At 41.3% G+C, this 27,456-nt stretch overlaps 1 protein-coding gene across 1 annotated transcript in view; it reads left to right on the forward strand.

The window, feature by feature from the left end:
• Positions 1-27,456, forward strand: part of BDP1 (B double prime 1, subunit of RNA polymerase III transcription initiation factor IIIB) — a 90,065-nt gene that overhangs the window by 23,156 nt on the left and 39,453 nt on the right. The window contains 17 exon segments of the mRNA XM_042447815.1: positions 5,424-5,441; positions 5,443-5,479; positions 10,848-11,006; positions 11,864-12,145; positions 13,436-13,595; positions 14,382-14,520; positions 15,563-15,636; positions 16,054-16,171; positions 17,387-17,475; positions 18,153-18,300; positions 19,286-19,368; positions 20,703-20,946; positions 21,801-21,991; positions 23,204-23,426; positions 24,540-24,721; positions 26,171-26,390; positions 26,596-26,720. Of these exon segments, the coding sequence (XP_042303749.1) occupies positions 5,424-5,441; positions 5,443-5,479; positions 10,848-11,006; positions 11,864-12,145; positions 13,436-13,595; positions 14,382-14,520; positions 15,563-15,636; positions 16,054-16,171; positions 17,387-17,475; positions 18,153-18,300; positions 19,286-19,368; positions 20,703-20,946; positions 21,801-21,991; positions 23,204-23,426; positions 24,540-24,721; positions 26,171-26,390; positions 26,596-26,720 (2,492 nt within the window).

Raw genomic sequence — 27,456 nt, forward strand, 5'->3', positions numbered from 1 at the left:
CACACACTCCTTTTAACTTAGATTGTATTCTATCTTAAGAGTTTTTTTTAGTTTTAGCACCTTCATCCAATCTGCTTCCTGCAGGCCCAAGTCTTTTGTATAATGAGAGAACTCGCTTGAATACAAACACAGGATCATATGCAAAATGTACCGTGCGAACAAACCCCCCCCCCAACAAAGCTCTGCGTTTCCAGATGCTCCTAAGTTCACCACCCCCTCACTTGTTTCTGTACAGTCAGCTTTTTATGTTTGTTGTATCATGCCTTCCCCCAACTTGCCTTGATCATGCCCACACTTTGCAGTTGCCTGCTAAGTCCGCCACTGGCGTGTTTTTGGGGGTGGGCACACCCAAAAACTTCAATGAGCAGTACAACATCCTCCAACTGTTCCCACTTCACTTGACTTTATTTCCTCTTACATTTCCCGTGCCTGAAAGGAGAGGTGATTAGCAGCAGATGAAACGCAAAATATATGAATCAGGAGGAAGAGATGGGTGGGGCGGCCACATGTGATGGAGCGAGTGAGATGTTGTTTCTTTCTGTCTCTAAAATGTTTTGCTCACCTAATGGGTAGATTGTCCACGAAGGGACCTTTTTTGTTCCTTAAAACTCTTTGGGTGATTAGTAAACAGAATATTATATTGTTGTCAGCATAGAAAGTAATATCAATTCCGTACTGAAGTTCAGTGTAAAACACTGAACGCAAAAATTCATTATTTTAAATCTACTAGGAAAACCATGTTGTCTTCCTAATTTGTCTTCTGAGGCAGTTAATGTACTTGTTATCCTGCTTCATCTTGATTTCTTTTTATTTGAATATCCCCCATTTCCCATTTAGTAACGGTAAATCTTTTTAAGGACACACGGACATGTGTGGTGGACGAAACCTGATCCCCATTTGAGCGGGTTCTACAACACTCATTCAAGTTTAGGAAAAACCTATTATACCAAGCCGTGTCCAAAAGTAGGTGTAGTTTGATGATTTGTATAAAGTTGAGCGATTCTTAAATTGGCTTTTGAACAGCTGAGCTCCTTAAGGCGTACCACTGCCCCAAAGCCTGTGATGAGTTGAGGAGAAAGTTTTCCTCTATTTCTTCTTTCTCCCTTCCGTTGTACAAAATTATAGGGTCAATTTATACAAACAACTATTTTTCACCAGTTGGAAGGTGAGAAGCAAGAAAAGGTTGAGTGCTATCTGCTGCCAATAAAATATGCACTACCTATTACAGCAGTCCCGGTGGAACAGTGATTTTAGTGTTGGGTTAGACTCTAGGACCCGGGTTCAAATCCTTGCTGAGCCATGAACCCACTGGTTAACTGGCAACGTCACCCTCTCTCAGCCTCAGAAATGCCATGCGAACCCCTCTGGAAACCTGCCATGAACCTGTGGATAGAGGCCTTAGGGTCACCATGCGTTGGAAACTATTTGACAGGACACAACAACACAACAACCCCATTAAAATATTTTCCTATATAGTTCGACAATAGAATTGATTTATTTACTGTTTATTCTGCAGAAATCCAACTCTTTCACCCTTCAGAATTTACAAAGTGGAATGCTTTTAACCAGTATCTCACCCAGTTAAATTTAGTAAATCTTTACTATTGCCGTCTTACTTTCTTTAGTGGTCATGCCAGCATTGTCTACAGTCTGACTGAGAGCGGTATTAAAAACACTTCCACCTAATAAAAGACAACGCCAGTTTCATTCAGCACCGCTTACCAGCTAGATTCTCTGAAACTTAAAAGATTGGAAAGATTTCACTGCATTTTCTTCTAGGCAATTCTTATTAACCTACCACAGGAAATATAATAAGCAGTTATAGTGCGTTGTTACTTAATAGGGCCGTAGCTCAGTAAAGGAACACATGTTTGCTTGTTTAATACCTGATATCTCCAGATAAAGCTGAAACTCTCTGTGAAGTACGCTGTGCATTGCTAGATAGTATAGCGGAGTGGAAATCATGTAGCACTCCAGGTACTTTGGACTGCAACCCCAAGCATTCCTCAACATTGGCTAAGGTGGCTTGGGCTGCTTGCTAGGATTTGCCGATTCACTACTATCTGGGTTAGATGATTTCCAGCCCTGATATAGGCCACTGATTTGCCTCACTAGGCAGCTCCGTAGTATGCTATGTGATCTTTATAATACTACAGTATATAATAATAATAATAATATAATAATAATAATAATAATTATTAACCGCTATTCCATTTGATCACAGGGTGTACAACAATTGCATAGTAAAAATACATACAAGATAAACAATTGCATAGATAATTAAAATTACAAAACAGTGCACAGTATACATTAAATAACATTAAACTAAGCAGCAATATACCGAGATGTTAATCCTATAGGGGGTCCACACATATCATGGAAACCAGGGAAGGCTTTAGAAACAAAAGGTCTTCAGTCTCTTTAAAGAGATCCAGTGAGTTGGGCGGTTCTGAGCTCCTCGGGGAGGGTGTTCCAGATCCAGGGCCAAGATGGAAATGCCCTTTGGAGGTTGACCTATATCTTGTAGAAGAGATCCTCAATAAACTTTCCAGATGACTGAGTGTGCGGGGTGGATTATATGGGGGATATAAAGATGATGCTTTCTTTATACTCTATTTTATATGCCCCTTATGAGGTTAAAATTTATATACTCTGAATAGTGATTGCTTTATTTAAAGTGTTTTTTTTTCTTTACAGAAAACAGACATGTTTTTCTTAGCTATAAGTATGGTAGGGACAGACTTTTCGATGATAGCCAGCTTTTTCTCACCAGGTAAGACAGGATTAAGGTAACATTTTAAAATACTAAATAATATTTGCTGTGTATGTAATATTTTATAATGTTCCATTCAGTATTAGAACAGATAATTGGAACTAGCTTGCTTCTCTAAGCAAATTATCAAAGTATATCTGTGTAGATATTGCCTTGCAAGGATGAAACACATTGTATAGATCTTTTCCATTTGGCTTCAGCCAGTTTTTATGGGATACAAATGACTTTGGTCACATTGGTGAATGACCTTCTCTAGGACCTGAACAGAGGGACGGTGTCCTTTTGGTCTGCGTGACTCTCAGTGGCATGTATCTTCCGGTGCTACTTGCTTGGATTTGAGTTTGAGCATTGTTTTACAGTGGCTTCATTCCTACCTGAAAGAATGAGCCAGAAGGTGATGCGGGCTACTTTTGTTTGACTGCTTAGCTCTTGTCAATTACTGTCCCATGGGTTCTGTTTTGTACCATGCTATTCCATAGCCATGAAAGCAAAGAGAAGTGTCTGGAGTTTAGTGGTTGATACTTCCTAGGGATGAAAATAAACTCTCTATCTCCTTTACTCCAAAAAAGAAGAAAACAAAACAACATAATAAGGCTGAAAAAAAAATGAATGAATCAGTATAACATAGAGAAGAGAAGCTTCTAGAGTAATCATTGTTTGTAAACTGCTAAAAAAACAAGCTGTAATGTACCCAACACAAAAGTAAAATTTTTTGATTCTCACAAATACAAACTGAGAGCATGTGCCTGAAACCTATTGTCTCACAGACCAATCAACAGACACAGAATGAATGATCGAATCCTCAGGTTGGAAAGCCAATCGTCCAATCCCTGCCACTCGTAGGATACACAAAAAAGCACTCCTGGAGATGCCCACCGACCTCAAAGAAGGCACTCCACCACTCACCGACGTGTTCATTGTCAAATAGCTCCTACTGCCAGGCGTTCTTCTAATATTTAAGTGGAATTCTTTTCCTGTGGTTTGACCCCCTTGTCTGAGTTTTCTTCCTGGAGCAGCAGAAGACAAGCTTGCTCCATCCTCAATATGACGTCCCTTCAAATATTAAAACAGGGCTTCATATCATTCTTAACCCCACTCTTCTCCGGCTAAAAAAAACCGCAGCTCTTAAGTCTCTCCTCATGGGCACGGTTTCCAGACCTTTCACCATTTTAGTTGTTTCCACTGGATACACTCCCCGCTTGTCAAGACCTTTTTGAATTGTGGTGTCCAGAACTGGACACATTATTCCAAGGAGGCCTGACTAAAGCAGAATAGAGTGGCACTATTACTTCTCTGATCTAGACCATCATACTTCTATTGATGCAACCAGAATCGCATTGACCTTTTAGTGCCACATCACACTGTTGACTTATGTTCACCTGTGGTCTAGAATCATAGAATCGTCGTCGTGGAAGACGACCACAAGGGCCATTCGTCCAACCCGGCCATGCAGAATCACAACACAAGCATCCCCGACAGATGGCCATCCAGCCTCTGTTTGAGGACCTCTAAGGAGGAGACTCCACTACACTCTGAGGGAGTTTGTTCCAGCCCTTACTGTCAGGAAGTTCTCCTAATGCTGAGGTGGAATCTCTTTCCTGGAGCTTGCATCCATTGTTCCGGGTCCTAGTCCTGGAGCAGCAGAAACAAGCTTGCTCCTCCCAATATGACATCCCTTCAAATATTTAAACAGGGCCTATCATCCACCTCTTAACATTCTCTTCTCAGGCTAAACATCCCCCCAGCCCCTAAGTCTTCCTCATAGGGCCTGTTTTCCAGACCTTTCACCATTTTAGTCGCCCTCCTTTGGACACACTCCAGTTTCTCAATGTCCTTTTTTAATTGTGGGCCCAGCAAACTAAACACAATATCCATGGGGGACCAGAGCAGGAATTGTGGCCCTATACTCCCTTGATCTGACACTATACTCTATTGTGCAGCCTAAATGCATTGCCTTTGTTAGCTGCTGCATTGTGCTGTTGACTTGTTCAACTTATCGGTCTACTTGGACTCCCAGATCCCTCACATGTAGTCTCATTCAGCGGTGTCCCCCATCCCTCTCTGTGCATTTATTTTCCGCCTAGCGCAGTACCTTACATTTCTCTGTGTTGAATTTCATTTGTTAGCTTTGACCCAGCTTTCTAGTCTATTCAGGTCGTTTTGAATCTTATCCTGTCTCTGGGGTATTAGATACTCCTCCTAATTGGTGTCATCTGCAAATTGATAAGATGCCTCCAATTTTGTCACACAGTCATTGATAAAGATGGATAGCATGGGGCAGGACAGGACCCTTGTGGACCCACTGGTCACTGGTCCTTCTACTAGGACATATAGATCCCTATATCTATGCATTTATTTTTTGCCCTTAGTGCAGTATTTACATTCTCCCCTGTTGAAGTTCATTTTGTATTTTTGGCCCCCCTCTCTAATCTCTTAAGGTCATTTAAATTTTGATCCTCTCCTCTGGGGTATTAGCTACTCCTCTTAATTTGTGCATCTGTCATGATTGAGTTTCATTGCAATTATGAATGAGGCAAATAAAATTTGGGGATGAGGGGTGATGGCTGTGGTGACTGGCAATAGGCTTCAGGAATGGACTACCATCTCATTCAATCGTGAAATAATCAACCTGGCACAACTTTCTCTTCAGAATAAATTTAAACGTAAGAGAAAAGGCCAATGGCTGGAGAATAGATAAAGCATTCAGTAAGTATTGCTACATATTAACATACAGTTGCAACCTCCACATTGAGTAGACTACAAGATTTGTCACCCATTAGTGTCCCCAAATTAAGGCCAGTTGTAAATACAGTGTTTTCCCATAAATAAACAACACAAAACCTGTCTAGAACAAAAACATCCAGCAAATCTGTTGATTTTTTTTCCATTTTGTACTAAAAACAACAACCAGCAAATGTAACCTTCCAGGGTGTAAATACAAGCTTACCTCAGTTAAGCCTCTGACAGCAAAGCTCATTTTTACAAAAAATTTTCATACCAGAATAGCTTCTCCCTTTTCCTCTTGTCCTCTGCCTAACAGGAAGCTTTCCCCCCAAAACAACTTATTGATGTATATATACATAGATAACAGTTGTTCTTTGCAGGACTGTATCTTCATGTACCTACTGTTTACATTTTCTCTATTTCATCTTCTATTGTTTTCCAAACGCAGTACAAAAACAAAGTACAAAACACAAATAGTGAATTATACGCCCTTGCAGTCATTTTCCACCATTTGCTACGCTTCTTGGGCTTCCATTTTTCTCATTCTGTCGTTTTGCTCTTGTCTCTCTGTTCCCCTTGCGATCTCTCTATTTATATTACCATTTTATGCTCGTTTTCTTCTTAATGCTGCGAGCACTAACTTTTTTTTCATATTCTAATGCCTCCCAAATCACATTCACATATTTCCAGCTGTTCCCAAACTCTCCTTCGTTCCTTTGTTTTGTAGCAAACTAGTTAATTATCCACTCTCTTAATCCCCCAATCTTTTGTATCCAATGATCTGTTTCTGGAATTTTTCTGTTTCCCAATTTTTTGCTAGTAATAGCCGCTGCTGTTATAAAATATAAACTACTTTCCAGTATCTCTTTTCTATCTCAGTTCCCAAAAAGGGGTCATAGCTCCCGTACCATTGGATATTTTTTTGAAAATGTTTGCATTGCTTGTGAATTCTTCCAGAACGTTAAGCACAGACCACCAACAGGACACCAACGTGAAAAGGATAAGGGTGATAAATACAGCGCTCAGAAAAGAAAAGAAAAAATAAAAGGCCCCTTTCTGGCATGCCCACCAGGACACCCGCATTCGGGGTGTGAAATACCACCATATCTTCAAATAATTCCTTGAGATCCTGGAGCAATCGTAAATTTGTGTTGTTTTTCCCGGAAGTTCCCAATTCCATGGAACGGATGCCCTATCTCCGTGCCGATATACATATTGATGTCACAGTTTCTCTCCAATTTCGAAGCAGTTAATAGAACTTGTATTTTCCCTTGTCTTTATCCCCTTTTTTTATCTTTCCTTATGTCTAATTTCAAATCCATCTTATCTAATTCTCTTTAATTTGATTTAATTTGTAAATAGCCAAAACCAATCAATTTCTTCCCCCATTTAATCCTCTTCTTTGGTTCACTCTACCCACCATATCATTATCTTTCACAAATCGGACCTCAACCAGTTTTGATTTTCTTCCCACCCTACTATAAAACGCCTCTTGAGTGGAAACCCGTTATTGGCGTTTTTGAATAGAATCTGCTTTACTTGCGGTCCAATTTTTTAACAGCACCTGTGAATGGAATGATTTACCAAAATCCTTATTAACTAATTCCTTTGATACCAAATATAGGCATGCCACCCATATCTTATGTTTTGATGACTCTATGTTCAGTAGATTTGTTTTCCAATTTGATAGAGTCCTGCAAACCAAAGTAAACCACAAGCCCAAAAATATAATTCAAATCCAGTAAGCACAACCTCCCTTATCTTTTCTTTTTAGTATCGCCACTTAATCCTGTCTTCCGCTCCAAAGAAATTCTATCGTTCCAGAAAACCAAGAAAATAGGACCGGCTCCGGGAAACGACGGGCGACGACGACCCCAACGGCCAGGGAAAGGAGGGGGGGGAGAGACTGCCGGGAGAAGACACCCCGCGGAAGGCACAGAAAGAAAAAGGGAAAAACAGCACGGCAGGGACCCCAACGGGCGGAAGCGGGGGGGCGGGCGGGCGGAGCGCCAGCAGCCGCCCGACAGCAGACAGCCACCAGCCAGCGCCCCAGCGCGAGGGCGGCGCGCGGCAGCAGGTCGTCGAGCGATGCGAGCGATCGGCGAGCCAAGGATGCTAGCTAGCGAGCGATCGAGCGAGGCTAGGCGCCCATGCGATGGCGCGCGCGCGTCGCCCGCTCCTAGCCCCCGCGCGTCCCGTCGCGGTCGCGGCGAGTGGCGCGGGGTGGCGCGCAAGGCGAGCGAGAAGAGGGAGGCGCGGAAGTGAGCGCGAGAGCTACCGAGCGAGGAGCGAGTGCGAGCGAGCTCTGAGGCCGCCATCAGCCACGATTCGAGTGGCGCGAGTCGATCGAGCGAGCGAGCGAGCGAACGTAAGAGCGAGCGAGCGAGCGAGATAGGGCCGAGGCGCGGAGCTCCGCGCCCCCGCCGCGCGCCGCGCGCAGGCGGCGCGCGCGCGAGCGCGCGCGCTTCGCGCTCGAGATAGCGAGCTAGGGCGCGCGCTCGCGTCGAGGCCCGGCCCCCCGCGCGCGCGAGGGCGCGCGCGCGCGCAGCGATAGCGAGCGAGGCGAGTGGCGCTTCGAGCGAAGGAGCTAGCAGCGGGCGCTCAGTCCCGCCCTCCCCCCCGCCCGCCGGCCTGCCCCCTCCCGCGTGGGCTGGCTAGGGCGCCGCGCTCTCGCGCGAAGGCTAGCTAGCTATCGGAGCGCGAGGCGCGAGAGCGAGTCGCGAGTCGTCGGGCGGCGCGGGCCCCGCGCCCGCCCCCGCGCGCCGGCCCGCTGCCGGCGCGGGCGCGTTGCCCCGTCCCCTCCCCCGCCGGCGCTGCCCCCCCCGCCGGCTCGCGCGCGCGCGCGCCCGCCCGCTGCCCGCGCGCGCGAAGCAATCGAGCTAGCGAGCGAGCGTAGCTAGCTAGCGATCGCTCGCGCGCGCGCGCGGCGCCTGGTCTGGTCTAGCGATTCCTGCGCGCGCGCGCGGCGAGCCTGGCGCCCGTCGCCCGCCGCGCCGCGACCGGCCCGCGCGTAGGGCGCGCGCGAGAGCGCGATGAGGGCGCGCGCGGGCGTATAGAGCGAGCGAGCTAGCGAGCGCGATCGAGCGGAGCGAGCGAGCGAGCGAGAGCGAGCGAGGGCCGAGCGAGCTATCGACCCGCCGGCCCGCGCGCGAGGTCGAGCGATCAGCGATCGAGCGAGCGAGCGAGCGAGCGAGCGAGCGAGGGCGCGAGCGAGCAGGGATGCTCGCGCGAGCGCTCTCGGAGGAGAGCGAGCGAACCGCGAGAGAGCGAGCGAGCGGAGGTGGAGCGATGGCGCCCGCCGCGAGAGAGCAGGCGAGCGAGCGAGCGAGCGAGTCTATAGAGAGAAAGGCGAGAGATCTATGAGAGCTCTCCGCGAAACGCCATTCGATCGAACGAGAGTAGGATTGACGAGAGAGAGGGCAAGCTGTACGCTGGAGATAGAGCTAGAGAGGCTTAGAGAAGGATAGAGAGAGATAGATATAGAGTATATATAGAGACAGATGCTCTCTCGAAATGACACATCGCTAGGGATTAGAGAGAGCGAGCCGAGATCAGAAAGCTGTCAAGAGAGATAGATACCGCGAGAGCGATCGATCATCAAAAAGATATATTAGAAATGTTATAGCTCGAGCGAGAAATATCGAGATCTACCTAATCTAATAACTCTAGAGTCAGCTATCTCTCGAATATAGCGAGTAGAACTCAATCATCTTCTCTATCTATCCATCTCTACTCTCTCTCGATCTCCCTATCTCTATCTCCTCCCCTCTCTCCTTCATCTCTTCTCACCCGCCCTCCCTCCCTCCCCTCCTTCCCTCCCTCTCTCTCTCTCCCTCTCCCTCCCCCCTCCTCTCCCTTTCTCTATGCTCCTCTCATTTTATTTTTATTTAAGGCCTTTGCTGAGGCCTGCAAAGCCTGCCTTGCATGCAGGCAGTGCGCTGGCCTACTATAGGCCAAGTTTAGGGGGCCTGATGCCCACAAACGCCGGCTTCCAAAGGGCTCTGGAGGGCTTTGGAAGCCGGCAGCCAGGGAGGCACCTTTGGAAGCTGGCAGGACAACCAGGTAAGTGCTCTTACTGCCGTACAAGACGCCCCCCCAACTTCTGACCCCATTTTAGAGGGTCAGAAAGTAGTCTTGTACGCCGGAAAATACGGTAGGTTTTGATAGAGGAACATAAATCTAGGCAATATGTTCATCTTTATAATTACCACCCTACCCAACAAAGACAAATCTAATTTATTCCACCTCTGCATAGCTTTTGTAATTTCATGCCATACAGTCTTGCAGTTATTCTCAAATAAATTAATATTCTTGTTTGTAAGCCAGATTCCTAAGTATCTTACTTTCCTTCCCACTTTAAATCCTGATCCTGCTGTTAATTCTTTTTCTTCCTCAATTTTCATATTTCTAGTTATCATTTGTGTCTTGTCTTTATTTATCTTAAACCCTGAAAATTCTCCAAACTCTTTTAACTCGGTTAGGGAAAAATCTATATTCTTCAGTGGGTCTTCTAAAATTAGAACCATATCGTCAGCTTATACCCGTAGCTTATACTCACTTCCTTTAATTTTTGTACCTCATATTTTTACATTTGCGCTAATGGAGTTGTTTAATATTTCCAAGATGGTAATGAATATTAGAGGTGATAACAGATATCCCTCTAACAGGAAGCTTTTTAGCAGCATTAGTACTGGGAGGGTGGTGATGGGGAGATCAGATAAGCCTGATTAAAAAAAAGTTCTGTAAGTTTGCCTCCCTAAATGAAATAATAAGAAAAATGGAGGTTTGCAAAGGGGAAAAAAATCATCCCTGGATGCATTTAGCCTTGAAGATTCAAAATGTTTTTGTTTACTTTTGCAATGCTGAAACTAATTTTCTCTTAAAGAAGTAATGCCCAGGAGCATATCCAATGTGTTAAGTGAGATATACTTGTATTTAAAACAAAGAAACAAACAAAAATCCTCCGTGCCGTTTTTCAGCAAACCATGATGTGGTGACACAGAACACAACTTTGGACTTGGGGCATTTTCATATTCCACAGTACATGGAGACTCTCATTGGGGTCAGAAAATACTCCACCATTCAGGCTACTGGTTTTTGTTTTTTTAAATTAGTGCATGAGGGTTAAATAATTCAAGCTTCTTCTATCTCCTGCAGTGCTCCATACATATTAAACAACAAATCCTTTGTACATGAATTTTCTTAGGCAAGTGGCTAATGTATTGACAGCAGCAACAACAAATGCCTGTAGAAGCTCATAGTACAGTATATTTGCTAGCCTCTAAGGTGTGATTGAAGTATTTGTATTTTTATGTTAAATAAGTAATAATTTTATCTCCTTGTTTTACAGAAGAAAAAAAGCCCTTTGACTTTGATGTCTTTGCAAAACTTCTTGAGAAAGTCTTAGACAATGAAAGGAGGAAAAAGGAAAAAGATGCCAAATGTCAGCGTCAAAAGGAGAAAAGTTCCAGTGGGAAAAAGGCACACATGTCTCAGAAAAAGCGAAAAGGTATTTTAAAAATACTGAAAACATAATGGAAAGTGATACATTTCCTTTATTACAAAACCTTCAGCTTCTTAGAGATAGGGGGTTCCCTAATTTCTGTGTGTTCTGTTTAGAGTGTTAGCTTTCTTAACAAGGTGACTACCTGGAACTGCCCTTTCCAAGCCCAGCTTCACAAAATGATTATCTTCTAGATATTTCCCATGGTCTGTACTTTACTACTGATCTTTTGTTTGCTTATGTTTTCAACTACTTTAGGTGTTTTAAGTTTTGTGTTATCTAAGGGTGAAACAGATGGGTATGAAGGAGTGGCCTTTGGCCGCTCTGCCTGCAATCAAGCCCCGATTGGTGCGGGACTGTGGTGACAGGATGCCTCGCTCTGAAAGTGAGCTGCTGTTGTGGTCCTAAATGGGCCCCTGGCAAGGAGCGGATTTCCCCCGCCCTTTCTGCCAATGGTCTTGGGCTGCCTTAGGTGGCCTCAGAGCAGCTTCTGGCCACAGTGGGAGTGTGTGTCATCTGCCGCCCCACCCTTGAAGTGGCTGGAAGCTGTACATTTTAGCCTGTCTCTTTTGGGCCCTAGTTATATTAATAGTCATCTACTGTTCTAAGAGAGCGAGTGTGGTGTAGTAGTTTCAGCATTGGACTGCAACTCTAGAGATCAGGGCTTGATTACTTGCTCTGCCATGAAACCCACTGGGTGTGCTTGTGCAAGTCACATGCTCTCAGCCTCAGAGGAAGGCAATGGCAAGCCTCCTCTGAACAAATTGTGCTACCAAAATCCGATGCTAGGTTCACTTTAGGAAATAGCTTGAAGGGACTCAACAAAAACAGCAAGTGTGTAATTACACTGTATACATTGACAGGTAAAGTTGTCAATGGGCAGCCTAGCTATGGTCAAGAAGATCTCCAGAGTGCTGGAATTTCTGATACAGAAATGGAAGTGGATGCTGAGACAGCTGAAAAGGAGAATGAAGTATCTTCTAGCATCTTGGAACAGGCAGAGGGACAGACAATGACAGAATTGGTGGTGCCAAAAAAGAAGAGGAAAAAGAAAAAGAAACATTCTGAACATGAGACAGAGAATCTCCCTGAAGAGAGAACCACCTCTGAAGAAATGGCTGAGGGAGAAAGGTCAAGAAAGAAAAGTAAGGATATAAGTTATTGCTGCTGTGTCACTGGGATAATATGCAAGGGATTTCCTTATTTCATTTCAGGGAGCAAATGGTTGAATGTAGTTGTTATTCCATTTATGGGAGCATGTCTCCTGAGTAGAATAGCAGAAAGGAAATTGAGGCAATCTTTGCTGATTAGCCCCTCTCTTTGCAATCTCCATTGACACCCTCTCTACTATTCCAGAGGGTGTCTCAATTGTTTGAAGCAAATTTTCAAGGAACATAACGGAGTGCACAGATAAGGGCAAATGGCAAAAGATTGTCACTTTCCCTGTCTGTAGCTATCTGGATCTTTTTGGTGGATCAAAAATGCCTGTATTTTCTGGCATAATAATAATAATAATAATAATAATAATAATAATAATATTAATTTTTGTACTTACCTATCTCTGGGAATCCGGGCGGCTTACAACTGAGGGGATAATAGACGGTTCCCTGCCCTCAGGCTTACAATCTAAAAAGACATGACACAAAAGGAGAAGGGAATGGTGAGGAGGGAGGGGATCAGGTCCAGCATTCTTCTCTCCCTCTGAGGCCTGGACCAAGGCAGATGGACTGGAGGGAGGGCTTATCTTGGTTAATTCATTGATTGATGGAAATAGAGCCCATGGTGGTGAACCTATTTCACGTGTGCCAGAGATGGCATATGAAGCCATTTTTCAGGGCACGCGGATGGTGAGGAAGAGGAGGAACAGGTGCACACCTGTTCCTGTTCTTCCCGGCTGTCTCAGGCCTTCAGCTGTCTCTGGAGAGGCAGCTGAAGGGCTGGAGCGGGGGAGAAGCCCTGCCCCAGAGGTCCTGCTCCCAGAAGCCAGAAGTCCTGCCCCCAGATGGTTGAAGTCGTGTGTCCCAGAAGTACCCCCGGAAGTCCTGCCCCTGGCACCGGGTTAACCCCCCCCCGCATTTAATATATTTTGTAATATTTTGATTTGCATCTTACAACTAAACATTTGCAATACAGTGAGCCCTTCCTATTTGCAGGGGTCTGTTTTGGACCCCTCCTCATATGGGGAAAAAACCTCATTTACTCAAATCTCATTGGTTTCTGTGATGGTGCACTCCCGCGGCACATGCACCATTTTGTCTTCCCTGGCTTGCTATATGCATAAGCTGCAATCCACGTATGGCAGGCTTGCGTATGGCGTGGGTACGCTGTATATTCTGGAAGCAAGTGTAAGCTCAACCTTTTATAAGTAAAGATATGTTTGATTTATGTAGGTAATATTTTTGATGAATTTATAATGCTTTATCATGTTTTGTCAGGAAAAAATGTACCAAGTATTGAGGTTGATAGCATTAATGAAGATGATGCAGAACTGGATGTCCTTGATGGAGTAATACATGAAGAAAGTCACTCCTTGATAGAAGAAGATCTACAGTGCTGCATAGTAGATGAAGAGACTGAGCAAGATTGTATATCCAAGTAATAATTTATATCTGGATTTTGTATTAAGACATCTCTATGTAGTCTTGCAAATCATATCACACATTTATCACATATTTTCTTTGCAAAATCACCTGAAAGCCTCCTATATTACTGTTTGACATTATTTTCTTTGCATTTGACACAACTACAAAGCAGATATATGGCTGTGTTCTAAGTCAAATATTCAGTTCAATGAACTGCATGGTTAGGTTACCAACATATTATTGACACTTTACTTAAGGCCATTTCTTTTCAGGATGTTGAAAAACAAGCATATTATGTCTGGAAAGTACACAGAGTTTTCAAAACAAGTATCTTAGCATATTTATGAGGTATGGCTTAAAATCATAAACATTTCACAATGGATGTGCTGTGACCCTATAAAAGTTGTTGCTAGCTTTCTGTTGACAGTGTTAGGCTTTAAACTTGGGTCCTGTATTTCTGTCCAACTGTTGATTGAAAATTTGAAGAAAACTTATTTCTCGTCTACTCTTTCTGTATATACAATGAAAATAGTGAAGGTCTTTCATGGTAGCTGTGATGACATTTTACATTAACAAGATGACATTTTACATTAACAGTACTATATAAATGACAGTGAAGTATAGTGAAGACATAACTGAGTATTTATCATTTATGAAATTCTTTGAGCAAGCTCTGTCTAGACTAGCACCATGATGTGAAGGCAAAAATACAAGTTAGTGATTGTCTGTGAGCCTGTGAGAGGAGCTATCATGTTTAATGAGGGAAAATAATGCTTTCTTAATGTCCTTATATTTTCAGTGTTTGTGATGGTATATTAACAGAAGCTGAGCCTAGTGAATTGGATGTTTTGGAACCTAGTTCTGAGCACCACATTGGACAGCCCTCAGTTTCTCTCGGCACAAATAAAAATGGTTTTAAGGGGACCAATGTAACCCAGGTAAAAATATTTAGAAGCATTTCTACCTGCATTTCTCCTTATGATGCTGTGAACAGAGCAGACAATATGATAATGTTCCAAAGATCAGCACAGATGAGCACAGACATTTGTGTGAAGCTTTAAATTTGAATATATTTCATTATTGGCCTAACATTATTGCATTTTTAGGGAGCTGGAAAGACACTGCACCTGTATCTACAGGCATATTGCCAAGTAATTGAATTTATCAGCTCTTAAAATGTATTTGAACTTGAGCTGATTCCAGTTATCTGCACTCCATTGAAGTAGTTGGTGCTAGGGGCAGAAATGCACATTTTGTGTAGCTCCATGTTTGATTAGTTCCTCCTTTGATTAGCATTTACTTATGTGGCAAAGTAGCTCTTATTGGCTCATGTGAAAGCTGATGTGGGGCTCTTAAAATGTGCCTTCTTACTCCAAATTGCTCTCAAGCTCTTTTGTTCTCAAGAAATAAAAAATATGAGGACCTTTATATCTTTTCTCTCGAAGAGTGGGGTGAGGGAGAGGGGAGGGAACTTATCTGAGTCTGGGAACAATTCAGAGAACACAAATGATTAGGAAGGAAGGGGTTAAGCAGTTGTTGTCTTGCTCCATATGGGGAAAGTATTGTAGGACTACATGAGAGGGCCTATTCTATGTTCAGTGGGGAGTGATGCAGAGATGATAGCAAGGAGATTTTAAAAACTATTGGCCTAACTATCTAGCATTTTGTATGTGCATGATGATGAACTTTACATTTCTACATGGGATGAGAGTGCCTGACATACAACATTAAAAGCTTCTCCCTCTGTTTATTTCTCCTTTCTCCACAAGAGTGAGAGTACTTGTGTGTTTCTTTCTGATCTAAACATGATAGGCACAATAAAGGCCTAAATGTCTGGATATAAGAGGAGCTCAGTGCTCTTTTTTATTTTGTTTTGTTTACTGAGGTAATCAATTTAATGTTAAAAGTCTATTCCTTTGTATAGTATCTCTTATGGGAAACTAGGGTTTTAAATTCATACTGGCTATTTTGGTTTCATAGCAGAGTGACATATCTGTGTTGGATGAACTGGTTGAAAATCAGAATGCAGTACCACCAAGTCTTGATGAAGTAAGGTGAGCAGAATAGTTCTACCTCTGAGCAGCACTTCTAAAATAAAAAGTGCTTTATGTTATATAAATAAATAATTGTTTTTATATTTTCTTAAGATTACTCAGATTGTTTTTTTCTTCTTGAAGTGACTGCCTGGAGTAAGTGGATCTCATTTACCAATAGTGGCCTTGCTAGATATGCTGGTGTGTATGCTACACACACAGTGGGATGAACATGGAGAAGAACTGTGATATTCCTGATGATCTGCAATGTCAATTGCAATTCCCCTTGTAGCTGACAGTAGAGTAGCAATGATTCATCAGCATTAGGAATAACCTTTTCTGGAAACAGTTAGTGTTCCAAAGTAGTTCAATAAGGATCTCAGTTGACATTGTGTGACATGAAATGGAGTAAAATAAATATTTTCTATTTACCTCCAGGGAAACAGAAATAGCAATTACCAAAAAGCGCACAATGGAAGGACCATTGCAGAGAACTCCATCAGACATAACAAGAGCATCTGAAAAAGGAGACCGTCTAACTGGTGATGTATCAGAGGTAAAGCTTTCTCCTTCTAAGTCTATGGGTAGTGTAGAAAAGGTGTGGGACTAAACATTTTAAAATTAATACAGTGTGTTTTTTGTATTGCATTGCCTACAGATTTGAGGAACTTATTCTATTTTACACATGAAATCTTGATTTCACCAGTCATCTCGGATTTTTAGAATGTTGTTTGCATTGTTCCATATAATAATAATAAACTATATTTGTATTTCCCACCTCTCCCAATGGATCGAGGCGGGATTACAATCATAATACAATAATACATTTAAAATGTTTACAATAAAACAATGACATCATTTAAAAATACAATTCAGGCAATAAGATCATCATCTAAAATACACATTTACAACCAGAAGTGGGAGTTTTTATTCGTTCTTTATAAAAGATGAGTTGGGTAGGCCCACTGGAAGAGATCTGTCTTCAGTGCCTTCTTAAAGACATCTAAGGTGGTGATGAGACGGATCTCTTCCGGCAAGTTCTTCCATAACTTAGGGGCTATGGCTGTGTGCGCTCTGTGGGAAGTTGATATTAACCTGGTCTTAGTATGTTCTAATAAATTCTTCTCAGTTGTTCTGAGAGTGTGGGGTGGATTGTGTAGGGAGAAGCGTTCCCTCAAGTAACTTGGGCCTGAGGCAACACTTTGTATTGTGCCCAGAAGCTGATTGGCAGCCAGTGAAGGGATTTTAACACCGGTGTTATATGGTCTGACCAATCTGGCTGCCGCATTTTGAACCAATTGAAGCTTCCGAACTTGGTACAAAGGTAGCCCCATGTAGAGTGCATTGCAGAAATCTAAACGAGAGATTACCAGCGCATGTACCACTGTTTCAAGGTCCTTTTGGTCCAGGTAGGGACACAGTTGGCGTATCAGCCGAAGCTGATACCAAACACTCCTGGCCATCGCATCCACTTGAGATGATAATTGTAGAGATGAGTCCAGGAGTACTCCCAAACTGCGAACGTTGTCCTTTAGGGGACGTGTGACTCCGTCCATGACTGGTTGGCAAATCTCCGTCCCTGGACCAAGGGTACCTATCATGAGTGCCTACGTTTTCTCTGGATTCAACCTGAGTTTGTTTTTCCTCATCCAGCCCATTACTGACCCCAGGCAGGCATCCAGAGGAGAGATGCCATCCTTAGTCTATGTTCTATGTTACTTAGAAGATTGCATCATTGAACATATGGAAAAATTATTTTTTTCTCAATTAGAGTACTGTGGAAGATAAAGTTAATGAAATAATTGGATCTACCAGTGAGGAAACAAACAAAGCAAGCAATGATATGGAGAGCAAATCACAGTAAGTTTCAGATTAAAAAAAACCTTTGTGTTGCATTTCACCACTTAAAATATTCAGCTGTGATGATAAAAGCTGTTCCTGAAGATGCACATAATCTAATGTTACAGGAATAGCTTTTTCTTGGTTAATAAGGAATAGAGAAAATGTTGGCATTGGCCTGAAACACATGGGCAAAAAGCACTGGCTTCAGGCTGATCTGGGGTTGTGATGTGAAGATAATGCACACCCTTGAATCTGCCAGAGGCCATGCCAGGGCTGCCTAAGGCAGCCTCCACCTAGCCACAAACGAGTGGAAAAAACACACTCCAAGCCGCCGGTCTGTTTGACCGCTTCATGAATTTTCACTCTGATTTATTCTTTTCAGATAAGAGTAATATACTGCATGAAGTATAACGTTGCTAGAGATTTAAACAGAAGGAGCTGTTCTTAGTACAGTGAAGATGGAATTTATGGCAGATACCACACTTACAATAATGACTGTTTAAAATCATGCATTTGAAATCATACAAACTCTGTGAAGAATACTCTTGAAAAGCCAACTGACTTCTTTTGCCCTCCCTCTATTTGTTACCTGGTTTTAAGTCTGTTCTCAATACAGAACTTTGTATTGAGTACCTCTCTTTGCCTAAATAGCACCAGGCTTTTAAAAGGTGTGATTTAATTTTTGTTTTTTTTAGGCAAATTCAGAATACTCATGCAGAAAAGACAAAAGTGAGAGGTTGTCGACAGAAACCTAGACCTAACATAATGAAGGCATCAGGCAGAAAAGAAGCATCTCTCCATAGCAATTTTGATAAACCAGAGCCTGTTGATGCAATAGAAAAGGTATTCAGCATTCTGGATTTAAATGTTCAAAAATTGGATTAGGAAAATATCTTGTATTCTTTGTGTTTGTTTTGAATAATTTCATTGTTCATGTAAAGGAGGGGGAAGTTCTGTTCACATTTTTGGTCTCTTCCAAAACTGTTTTTGCTTGCAGGGGGCTAGACAGAACTATTTTAGGAAGAATGCTCTTCCTGACAAGCTATGGAGGCCAGTTCTCTGTTTTGAAGCACTCTCTCAGTATACAAATGCTGAGGTGTGTCAAAACTGAAGGGTCATAGAATTCCCATTATATAAAAGACTTCGTTGTTTTCTATAATAGTTTTTAGAGAGTGTCATAACTATGTAGTTATAACTCGTAGAGTATATTAATTTTTATGTAATGGCAGTTTCATCTATGGATGATGTCCTACATTGCACTTATGGTTTGTAACTGCTCTGTATGCAGATATGCTACGTATTCACAATTGTGGCAACCAAATTTTTTATCTTGATCATCTCAAAAATATAGTATAGAAGATAGGTTTTGTATCTTTTTGGAAGAGCAATATTAGGATATCATCCTCTCAAGAATACTCAAAATGTGTCCTGTGACTTCTGAGATCTTTCCACCTTTTTGTTCCTGCACTTCATTGCTTTCTTTTGCTGGTAGGAAATTGATGATGGACAGAGACATGCACTCCTCTAAAATGTCTCTCCTGTCAACATCTTGCTTGGATTCAGAATCCCTCTCACTGTGATATGTTTCTAAAATGTAGTACACTGCTTTAAGAGCAATCAAAGCAACATTTGAGCTACCAAACACTTTGGTGAACCTACTGAAAAGTTGGATACACATTCCTTTTGTTTTGCACCTGTATTCTGATCAGTCGCTTTAATATGCCCAATGAATCATTTTGATTTCTGCATTTCACTAAGTGTAGTTGGTGAAAGCGATTTGTTTTGGAAAGGCATAGCAGTTCATTTTATTTTCATATTTAATTTTTAGAATAATGATCAGGATGATGTACCCAATGCCACCACTGTGGATACTGCTGTAAAAGATCCCAGGCATTTAGATACAGAATCTTCGTAAGTATGGGAAGAAAGTGGAAAGTGTGCTACTGTCTTCTGAATTATTGATAGTATGATTAGAAAATACTGTCCTATGGAAGGTAATGATATCAGATTAGCATATTTTGGTTCACTCTTGGCAACTCCCCACACTGACTAAGAACTAAATCCAACATGGTGCTAGTACTACAGTGACACCATGATGGAAATTTCTTCCCTTACTTTTCCCCTGCAGCCTTTGGAGTTTCTCAAAAACCTGCTGTGGGGGAGGTATGTATGGGGGGCACAGAGTGTTCAGTGGAAGGGGACATTGCCCCTCCTTCCTCTGCTGGAGGGGAACAAAGTTTTGAGGGGTTTAAAAAAAAAGAACAGCACAAGACAAAAATATAGGAAATACGTGTTGTTAAGTGTAAAATAAGTTTACATGGGGGGAAAGCACTTCAAGTAAATAATCAGTACAATCCATGGCTTTTCAATCTTCCTATGTAAGGTACTTTTTTCCAATTACCATATCTCTTCTTTTCTTTTTCTTTGTGTCCTGGAAAGTAAAAACAAAGGAAGTATACAAAGTCATGGTAACCGATGAAAATTCAAGGTGGATCTCATTAACTTAGGCTTGCTTTAGTAATCTCAGGCTGAACAGGGAAAATAGGATGTAACACTAACATTGATCAAATTTGTCTAAAAAACAATTTTAAACATTTACATCTGGTGTCTGTTTCACTATATAATTTTGCATTTTGATTTACAGATTTATTGTTGTCAATTCTATTAGAAGTTTATCATGACAGAGGCGTGTTACAGACGGCCCAGAAGGGGCAGTCTCGTGCCGCTTCTGGTTGCTGCGTCCGGGAACCGCAGCATCCAAACCGCGCGGTTCCTGGACACAGCAAAGAAGGAGCGCGAAAATCGTGCTCCTTCCTTGTCCCCGGAAGAGACGCCGCGAGGCGCTAGTCACGCACTTGCGGCATCATTTTTGCAGCACGATGTGCGAACGCAGAGCGTCTGCTACATCAAAATGGCAGTGGCCATGTGGGACGGCCATCACCATTTTGACGTAGTCATTATGCACAAGGGGCAAGGTGCGTCATGAAGTGCCGTGCGCGTAATGACGGAGCCTCATGGGCCCGTCTGTAACTAGCCAGAGAGATTATCCATTCTCATTGGTGGCTTATCATGAGAATGGATCCTCCATTGTGATAAATTTCTTGAAATTAGAGATGCTGTTTGTTGTTGGTTCAAATAACTACTTAGATTTATTATGACATCAAGGGTTTTTGCAGTACTTGTTCCCTCTCGGATTGCTTTAGGAATGGTGCCTCATTTTTTTTCTTGAATGATTGTTCTTTAAGGGTTCATAAGAAATCCACTCTTCAAGAAAACAGCAAGCAGACTGTTTTAAAACCTGCACCATTAGCAAGGAGTCGAATACAGAGGATTACACCAAACTTAGGAAGAATAGTTAGAAGGCAAGGAGGATCTGCAAAAAACACTGCAGCAGAAAATGGAAAAACATTGAAAATAGCTGGTGAACCAGAGAAGACTCTCATACAACCAGAATGTAATAGTAATGAATTCCTGAATAAGAATATAACTGTAAGTACACTGAACATAAAACATTTTCTGTTCATTTACAACATTGAACAAATTAGGTGTCACCCTACAAATAAATACTTACGTTTCTATAAATGATTGTGCCAGGACACTCATTGTGTTTTTATGAACCTGATAATAAGTGTATACTATACATAGAGCTAGTATATAAATGAAGCTTGTTTGTTTTGTTTGTTTGTATTATAAGACCAGGAGCAGCTCATGTAGTCTTTACAAGTCACCTTAATTCATATCAGTGTAGCCTAGATCATGAGTTCGTCTGAAACTGCATTTTCTGAGATTCCACAGTCAAAGATGAACTTACTACTCTCATGGCTTATTCAACCCTTGGTCTAGATTTCAAAACATTCAAGAACACAGCACTGTTTTGTTTAAATGTGATACAATTTAGCCAAACATATCATCTGTTTAGAAATGGCTTCTTATTTTCAGACTACCCAAGATAATTCAGAATGTACTTTTTTATTATGTCAATTCAGTTAAGGTAGGGCTATATATTTTTAACTCAATTGAGTCAGACCAATGGTTCATTGAGCCCAGTACAGTCAACACCGGCAAATGGCAAATGGCCATCCAAGATTTCAGACACAATTCTTACCTAGCCATATCTATTCCCTGTTTGCATTCTAGCCATATTAACCATGTCTAACTGTTCTTTAGCTTCTAAAATTAGATGAGACAGGCTTTTTCAGAATAAAGCAGTTTTTCTGCTATATCATACTGTCTTATTCTGGTATAATTGCTTTAGGAATTCCCAAGTAGCTCTTTGTGTTTTATATTTGTATTAATTGGTTGGCTAAATGGGTATTAGACCTCCAATTTCATTTATTTCCTAGGAGGCAATCAGATATGAAGCTGACATGCTGCACTATGAAGTGTTACAAAGCAAAGCTGTTGCTAGTACTGAGAAAGTAGGTTCTACACCAACAAGTCCAGGAAAGATGCCACTGGAATTTGAGAGTCATGAATTCAAAAGTATATCTCTGTCAAGCAGGAGTCTGGAGACTGTGGCAGATTCTGCTGCAAGGTTGGTTCATTATATCTTGAAGAGAAAAAAATAAGCATAAAGTTATTACAATACTTCAAAGCTTGTGATCCTCTAGACACTGTTGGATTCCAGCTTCCATTAGCACTGTCTTTTATAGTCAGTGTTGAGGTATTCTGGAAATTTTATTCAACACTTGGAAGATCATAGGTTCTCCATTATTTCTGTTGCATATAGATTCTCTTGAACCATATTAGAAATGTGTTTTCATTTCTAATGAAATAAATTTCATTTCAAATGTGAAAAGTAGAACTTGGGTTTCAGAATCTAGATTTGAGTACAGTCTTCCCTCCTGGTTTGCTGACTTCCTGCTAGCAGTTTTGAATTTCTGTGGCTGGGAAGCCAGGAGGGACAAAATGGCACATGCAGGGCCGTGTGCAGGAGCAGCGGCCATTAAAAACAATGGGCTCCAATATTTGCGGTTTTTCCAATTTGCGGGGTGTGTGTGTGTCCGAATCAGAAGGGATAACTGTACTTACAAAAACAAAAACTGATTTAAAAATTTAAAATCTGGTTTAATTTTTTAATTGATTGTTTAAAATCACCAGGTTTTATTCAACTTTCTCACACACATTTTAGTACTGAATTGTACTATGTAGGAAGGTCGCACACATTTACTTGGATTGTTATATTGGGCAATACAGTAGGCTTTCCATATCCACTGCTTGAAAATATTTTTTAAAATATATAGAGTGGGCCCGCTGTGGTTTGGTTCCACGACCCCCGTGAATACCAAAATCTGTGGATGCTCAAGTCTCGTTAAATACATTGGCGGTGTAAAATTGTGCCCCTTACATAAAATGGTAAAATTAAGGTTTGCTATTTGGAATTTATACTTTTAAAAAAATATATTTTTAAGACGTGGATGCTTAAATCCATGGATAATAAATCCGTGGATACAGAGGGATAACTGTAAATCCCCAAAAGCAAACCTTACTTTTGCCATTTTGTATAAGAGACACCATTTTGCTATATCATTGTATTTAATGGGACTTGAGTATCCAAGGATTTTGGCATCCACAGAGGAACCTGGAACCAAACCCTAGCTGATATCAGGGGCCCATTGTACTGTTTATATGTTAATTTCTGTTGTGTTCTTTACATTTTTAAGGATTTTAAAAGATGAAACAAAACCTTTTGTTTGTTCTCAGTAATACATAATCATAGTTCTATTGATTTTTCTTGACGAACCAGAGATTCCAGTCTTCAGCAAGACCAAAAAGATTTTTCTGCTGAAACAGAATATTCTTTGAAGAGTCACTGCCTTAGTCCAAAGCAAAAGTTGGGAAAGGCAACAGAAAAAGAGGCGCCATCACAAGCAGGAAAAGAGCTGCAAGGGAACAAACAGGAGAGTGAAACTACAATAGCGAGTTCAGTTGATTTCAGTAGAAAATGCAGTGAGTCCTCCAACCTAGATGTAAGACTTATTTTAAAGCTGGTGCTTTGATATTCATGATTAATGTAATAGTTCACAGTGCAATGGCCATTTACTAATGAAAATGAACCTTCCTTTTTATAGAACATATTAATTTACTTTCATCTCAAAAACATACTTAATAGTGAACATTAAAGTACCTGTCCTTTATAGGACAGCTAATTTATATGTTTACAATAGTAGATAACATGAGGGTTTAAGACTATAATTCATAGTAAATTAATTTGTGAAATTTTTCTTGAACTTCCAGTATACATTTTCTAGGAAATCATATGTCAAGGACATTGTTAGTTCTTTGAATGTGCCTAAAGAAGCACTCTGTATTATATCTGCAAGAGAATACAGGTTGAGTCTCCTTTATCTGAAATGCTTGGGACCAGAGATGTTTGGGATTTTGGATTTTTTTGGATGTTGAATTTGCATATCTGTACATAATGAGATATCTTGGAAGTAGGACCCAAGTCTAAACACAAAAATCATACATGTTTCATACACATCTGTTGTTGTTGTTGTTTTTGTGTGCCTTCAAGTTGTTTCCAACTTACCTTGGGGTTTTCATGACAAGATTTGTTCAGAGGAAATTTGCCATTGCCACCTTATACACATAGTCTAAATGTAATTTCATACAGTGTTTTAGATAATGTTGTGCATGAAACAAAATTTGTGTGCATTGAACCATCAAAAAGCAAAGGTGTCACTATCTCAGCCATCCATGAATTTTTTTTCTGATTTTTGGAATATTTCACATTTCAGAATTCTGGGAAGGGAGACTCAGTCTGTATGTTGATGTTCAAATCGCTTTCATATTTGAGATGGATTTACTGTAAAATGCATAGATTTTACAAACTGAAGCAACATTGTCTTTTAGATTACCTTGTCCTTAAACAGGAAAGACATATAACATAATCATTTTCTTACATCTCTGTCTTAGGAAATGAAAATACTGTTTAATGTAGCAAAGATTGAGATGTTGGTAGTCCTTGCAGACTAATGAGATCTACTTGAGTTTCCTACATTATTTATTTTTCTCTTGCACTTTATAATTGAACTGGATGCATTTCTGATCAGATACTGAATATTATGTTAATATTTTAGGAAGCAGCAAATGGTGAATTTGTGCCACTGTCACATTTGTTAGAGGAGTCCTCCACAGATGCTGCAGAGGCAGTTTCACAAAAAAACCTCCATCTGTCTCCTCCAAACCTTTCAGGCTGTGAGGATGGTGAACCAAATAAGGTGTTACGGTCCCCAGATACTCAGAAAAACATTTCACTCGGGTAAGGATTTGCTGATTTTTCAGGACATTTATTAGAAGGAGAGGACACTGGCTTTTTTTCTGTTCTTTTTCACAGGTTAAAAAATGAAGTTATAAAAAACAATTCACTTAAGGTCAGTTAGTGATTATTACAGCAGAGTTTTCCTTTCTGGGAAATGGGAGGCACTTTAATGCATTATTTCAAAGTAAGTAAGGCTCCCTACCTTTAGTTAATATAGCTATTGTTAGAGCAGCTTTGGTGCCTGGCTTACAGTTTGTATGGTCCTAACTACCTTGCTACAGGTCATCGTCTCAATTTTAATTTGTTGATGGACATGGAGTAGTTGTGGATGAAGGTATAGGTGGTATGGAACAGAAAGGAAAGTTCCATCCCTCTGATCTGCTTTTCTTTGTAAAAATGGCTTGCTAGTTTCCACTGATTTTTTTAAGAGACCAATCTCTGAGTGTTATATCAAGTCCTATTCCTGATGGTTTCCTTTTGTTCAGAAGCAGATCTTCAAGGGCACAAGCTGCCAGGTTCTCTGTTAGGTCACCTCCCCCCCCAGCCAATAACACAGCTCTTGGACTTTGTCAAACAGGACAAGTGTATTGAAAGGAAAGAAAAACAGAATATAGTGGGCACTCTGCAGGTCTTTGATGGATCTGAGTTACAGTTCAAACCATAAGCATTTATACAATTCATTTAGATTCCCAACACTGAATTCTAACAACAGCCACCATTGGTCACTCTATTTCAAAACTTCACACTCAGTCAACTTTCTCACCAGAATGTTGTTGACAGTAGTATCTCAAAACACTAAATTCTTTTACAGGGGAGAACCATGTTGTTCCCATTTTCCCCTTCTCACTGAGGCTAGACAAAAGCCAAACATCCACCTCGATCCAATACAGGAAGAGGCAGAATACAAATAAATATTATTATTACCCCAGAATGTGGCAGGATCAATAGGAGTTATTGATTCCTGACACAAGAACTACATGATGTGTGGTTCTTTGGATTCATGTCACAATTAACTGAGAAATGGTTATGAAAATGCTGAATGTGTAATTATGGAATATGGAAGCAAGATAATACAAACTTATTTTTTGTGATGAATAGTAGAGCAATAAAATCCATCTATTCTGTTGCTTGATATTTGAAGAGTAGTTACCAATAATTTATGCATAGTGAACTTCTGTTTTTCTAAATTGTATTCATTTAACTATTTTAAATTATCTTTTAATTCATCATTATTGATGGAACCCTCTTAAGGCAGTGCACAAGATAAAAGAAACAATACAAACCAATATAATCAACGGAAGAACAATACTCCCTTCTTCTGTTTAGGGATAATAATAAAAAAATATGGACATAGCCTGTTATATGTATATATCTTGAGAATCCTAGAGATGTTATTTCTGAAACATAGAACTGATTTAATTGCCATGTATTTTTTAATCCTCTCTCCAGATCCTCCAGTAAACAGAACTCACAAGAAGGCAAAGAGAGTGTTGTTCGACCAATGCCATCACTCAGAAGCAGATTCCACAGACCAAAACCCAATGTTGGAAGGGCTGTTGGAAGGAAAGAAACACAGTCTTTCAAAGCAAATGAAGCAACAGTAACACTTATTGAAAATGAGAAATCTGAACTACAAAAACCTGAACCTGCTAGAACTTCTACTCTAGTGGTAAATTCAAGGAAATTGACTGGATTAGTTCTTCAGTAGTTTAGTAACAAAGACAATTGGAATTCACATTTTTGTTTCTGTTTTTTTTAGAAACACCATGTAAAATTGAGTTTATCATTGTTAAAAGAATTATTTATCTTGATATTTTTTTCCTAAAGAGTAACAATAAAGTTTTTCTTTCTAATATTTAATACCACCATTGCAGGCAAAGCCACTCCATGTCTCATCTGCTGAACCATTAGAAAAGAGACTTGTGGGGATTGAGAAAGTGAATTGGGAGGACCCTCAAGTGCCCAGTACCTCTCATAGTATTTTAGATCTACATCCCAGGTAAGTTTTCAAACATGATCATGACTGCCTCTAATATCTTTACTGTCCAAATGGTAGTAAACATAAGAAGATTAAAATTTTATGAATCTGCCAGATTTCAACATCTCTCCCACAATTTGATAATTGGCACTTGCAGATGTTGAACTTCCTCTCACCTTTTATTTTTTTCATGAAGCACTTCAAGGAACAATAAGGGAGAAATAAAAAAATAATTGTGTCTTCCATTAGGCATGGAATATTAAGAGAGGGATGAGAGAATAGGTACACCTATGAGGGAGAGACAGTTTAAAGCAGGCATCGGCAACCTACGGCCCGCGGGCCGGATCCGGCCTGCGGGCACCATAGGAGCGGCCCCAGACCAACCCTGCCGCCGATTGCCGCCGATTTGGGCCGCCGGAGCGCTCCTTTTCCCCACCCCCTGGGACATCCTTCGGCCTCCCAGGGGGGCGGGGGAAGCCCTGGGGCCGCCGGAGTGCTCCTTTTCCCCGCCCCCTGGGAGGTCCTTCGGCATCCCAGGGGGGCGGGGGAAGCCCTGGGGAAGAAGGAGGAAGGAAGGAGCAGGAGGAGGAGGGAGGGAGGGAAGGATGAAGAAGAAGAGGATGAAGGAGGAAGGAAGGAAGGAGCAGGAGGGAGGGAAGGAGGAGGAAGGATGAAGAAGAGGAGGAAGAAGAAGGAAGGAAGGAGCAGGAGGGAGAGAAGAAGGAGGAAGGATGAAGAAAGAGGAAGGAAGGAAGGA

Source organism: Sceloporus undulatus, chromosome 2 (genome assembly GCF_019175285.1).
Source record: "Sceloporus undulatus isolate JIND9_A2432 ecotype Alabama chromosome 2, SceUnd_v1.1, whole genome shotgun sequence".
Taxonomy (NCBI): domain Eukaryota; kingdom Metazoa; phylum Chordata; class Lepidosauria; order Squamata; family Phrynosomatidae; genus Sceloporus; species Sceloporus undulatus.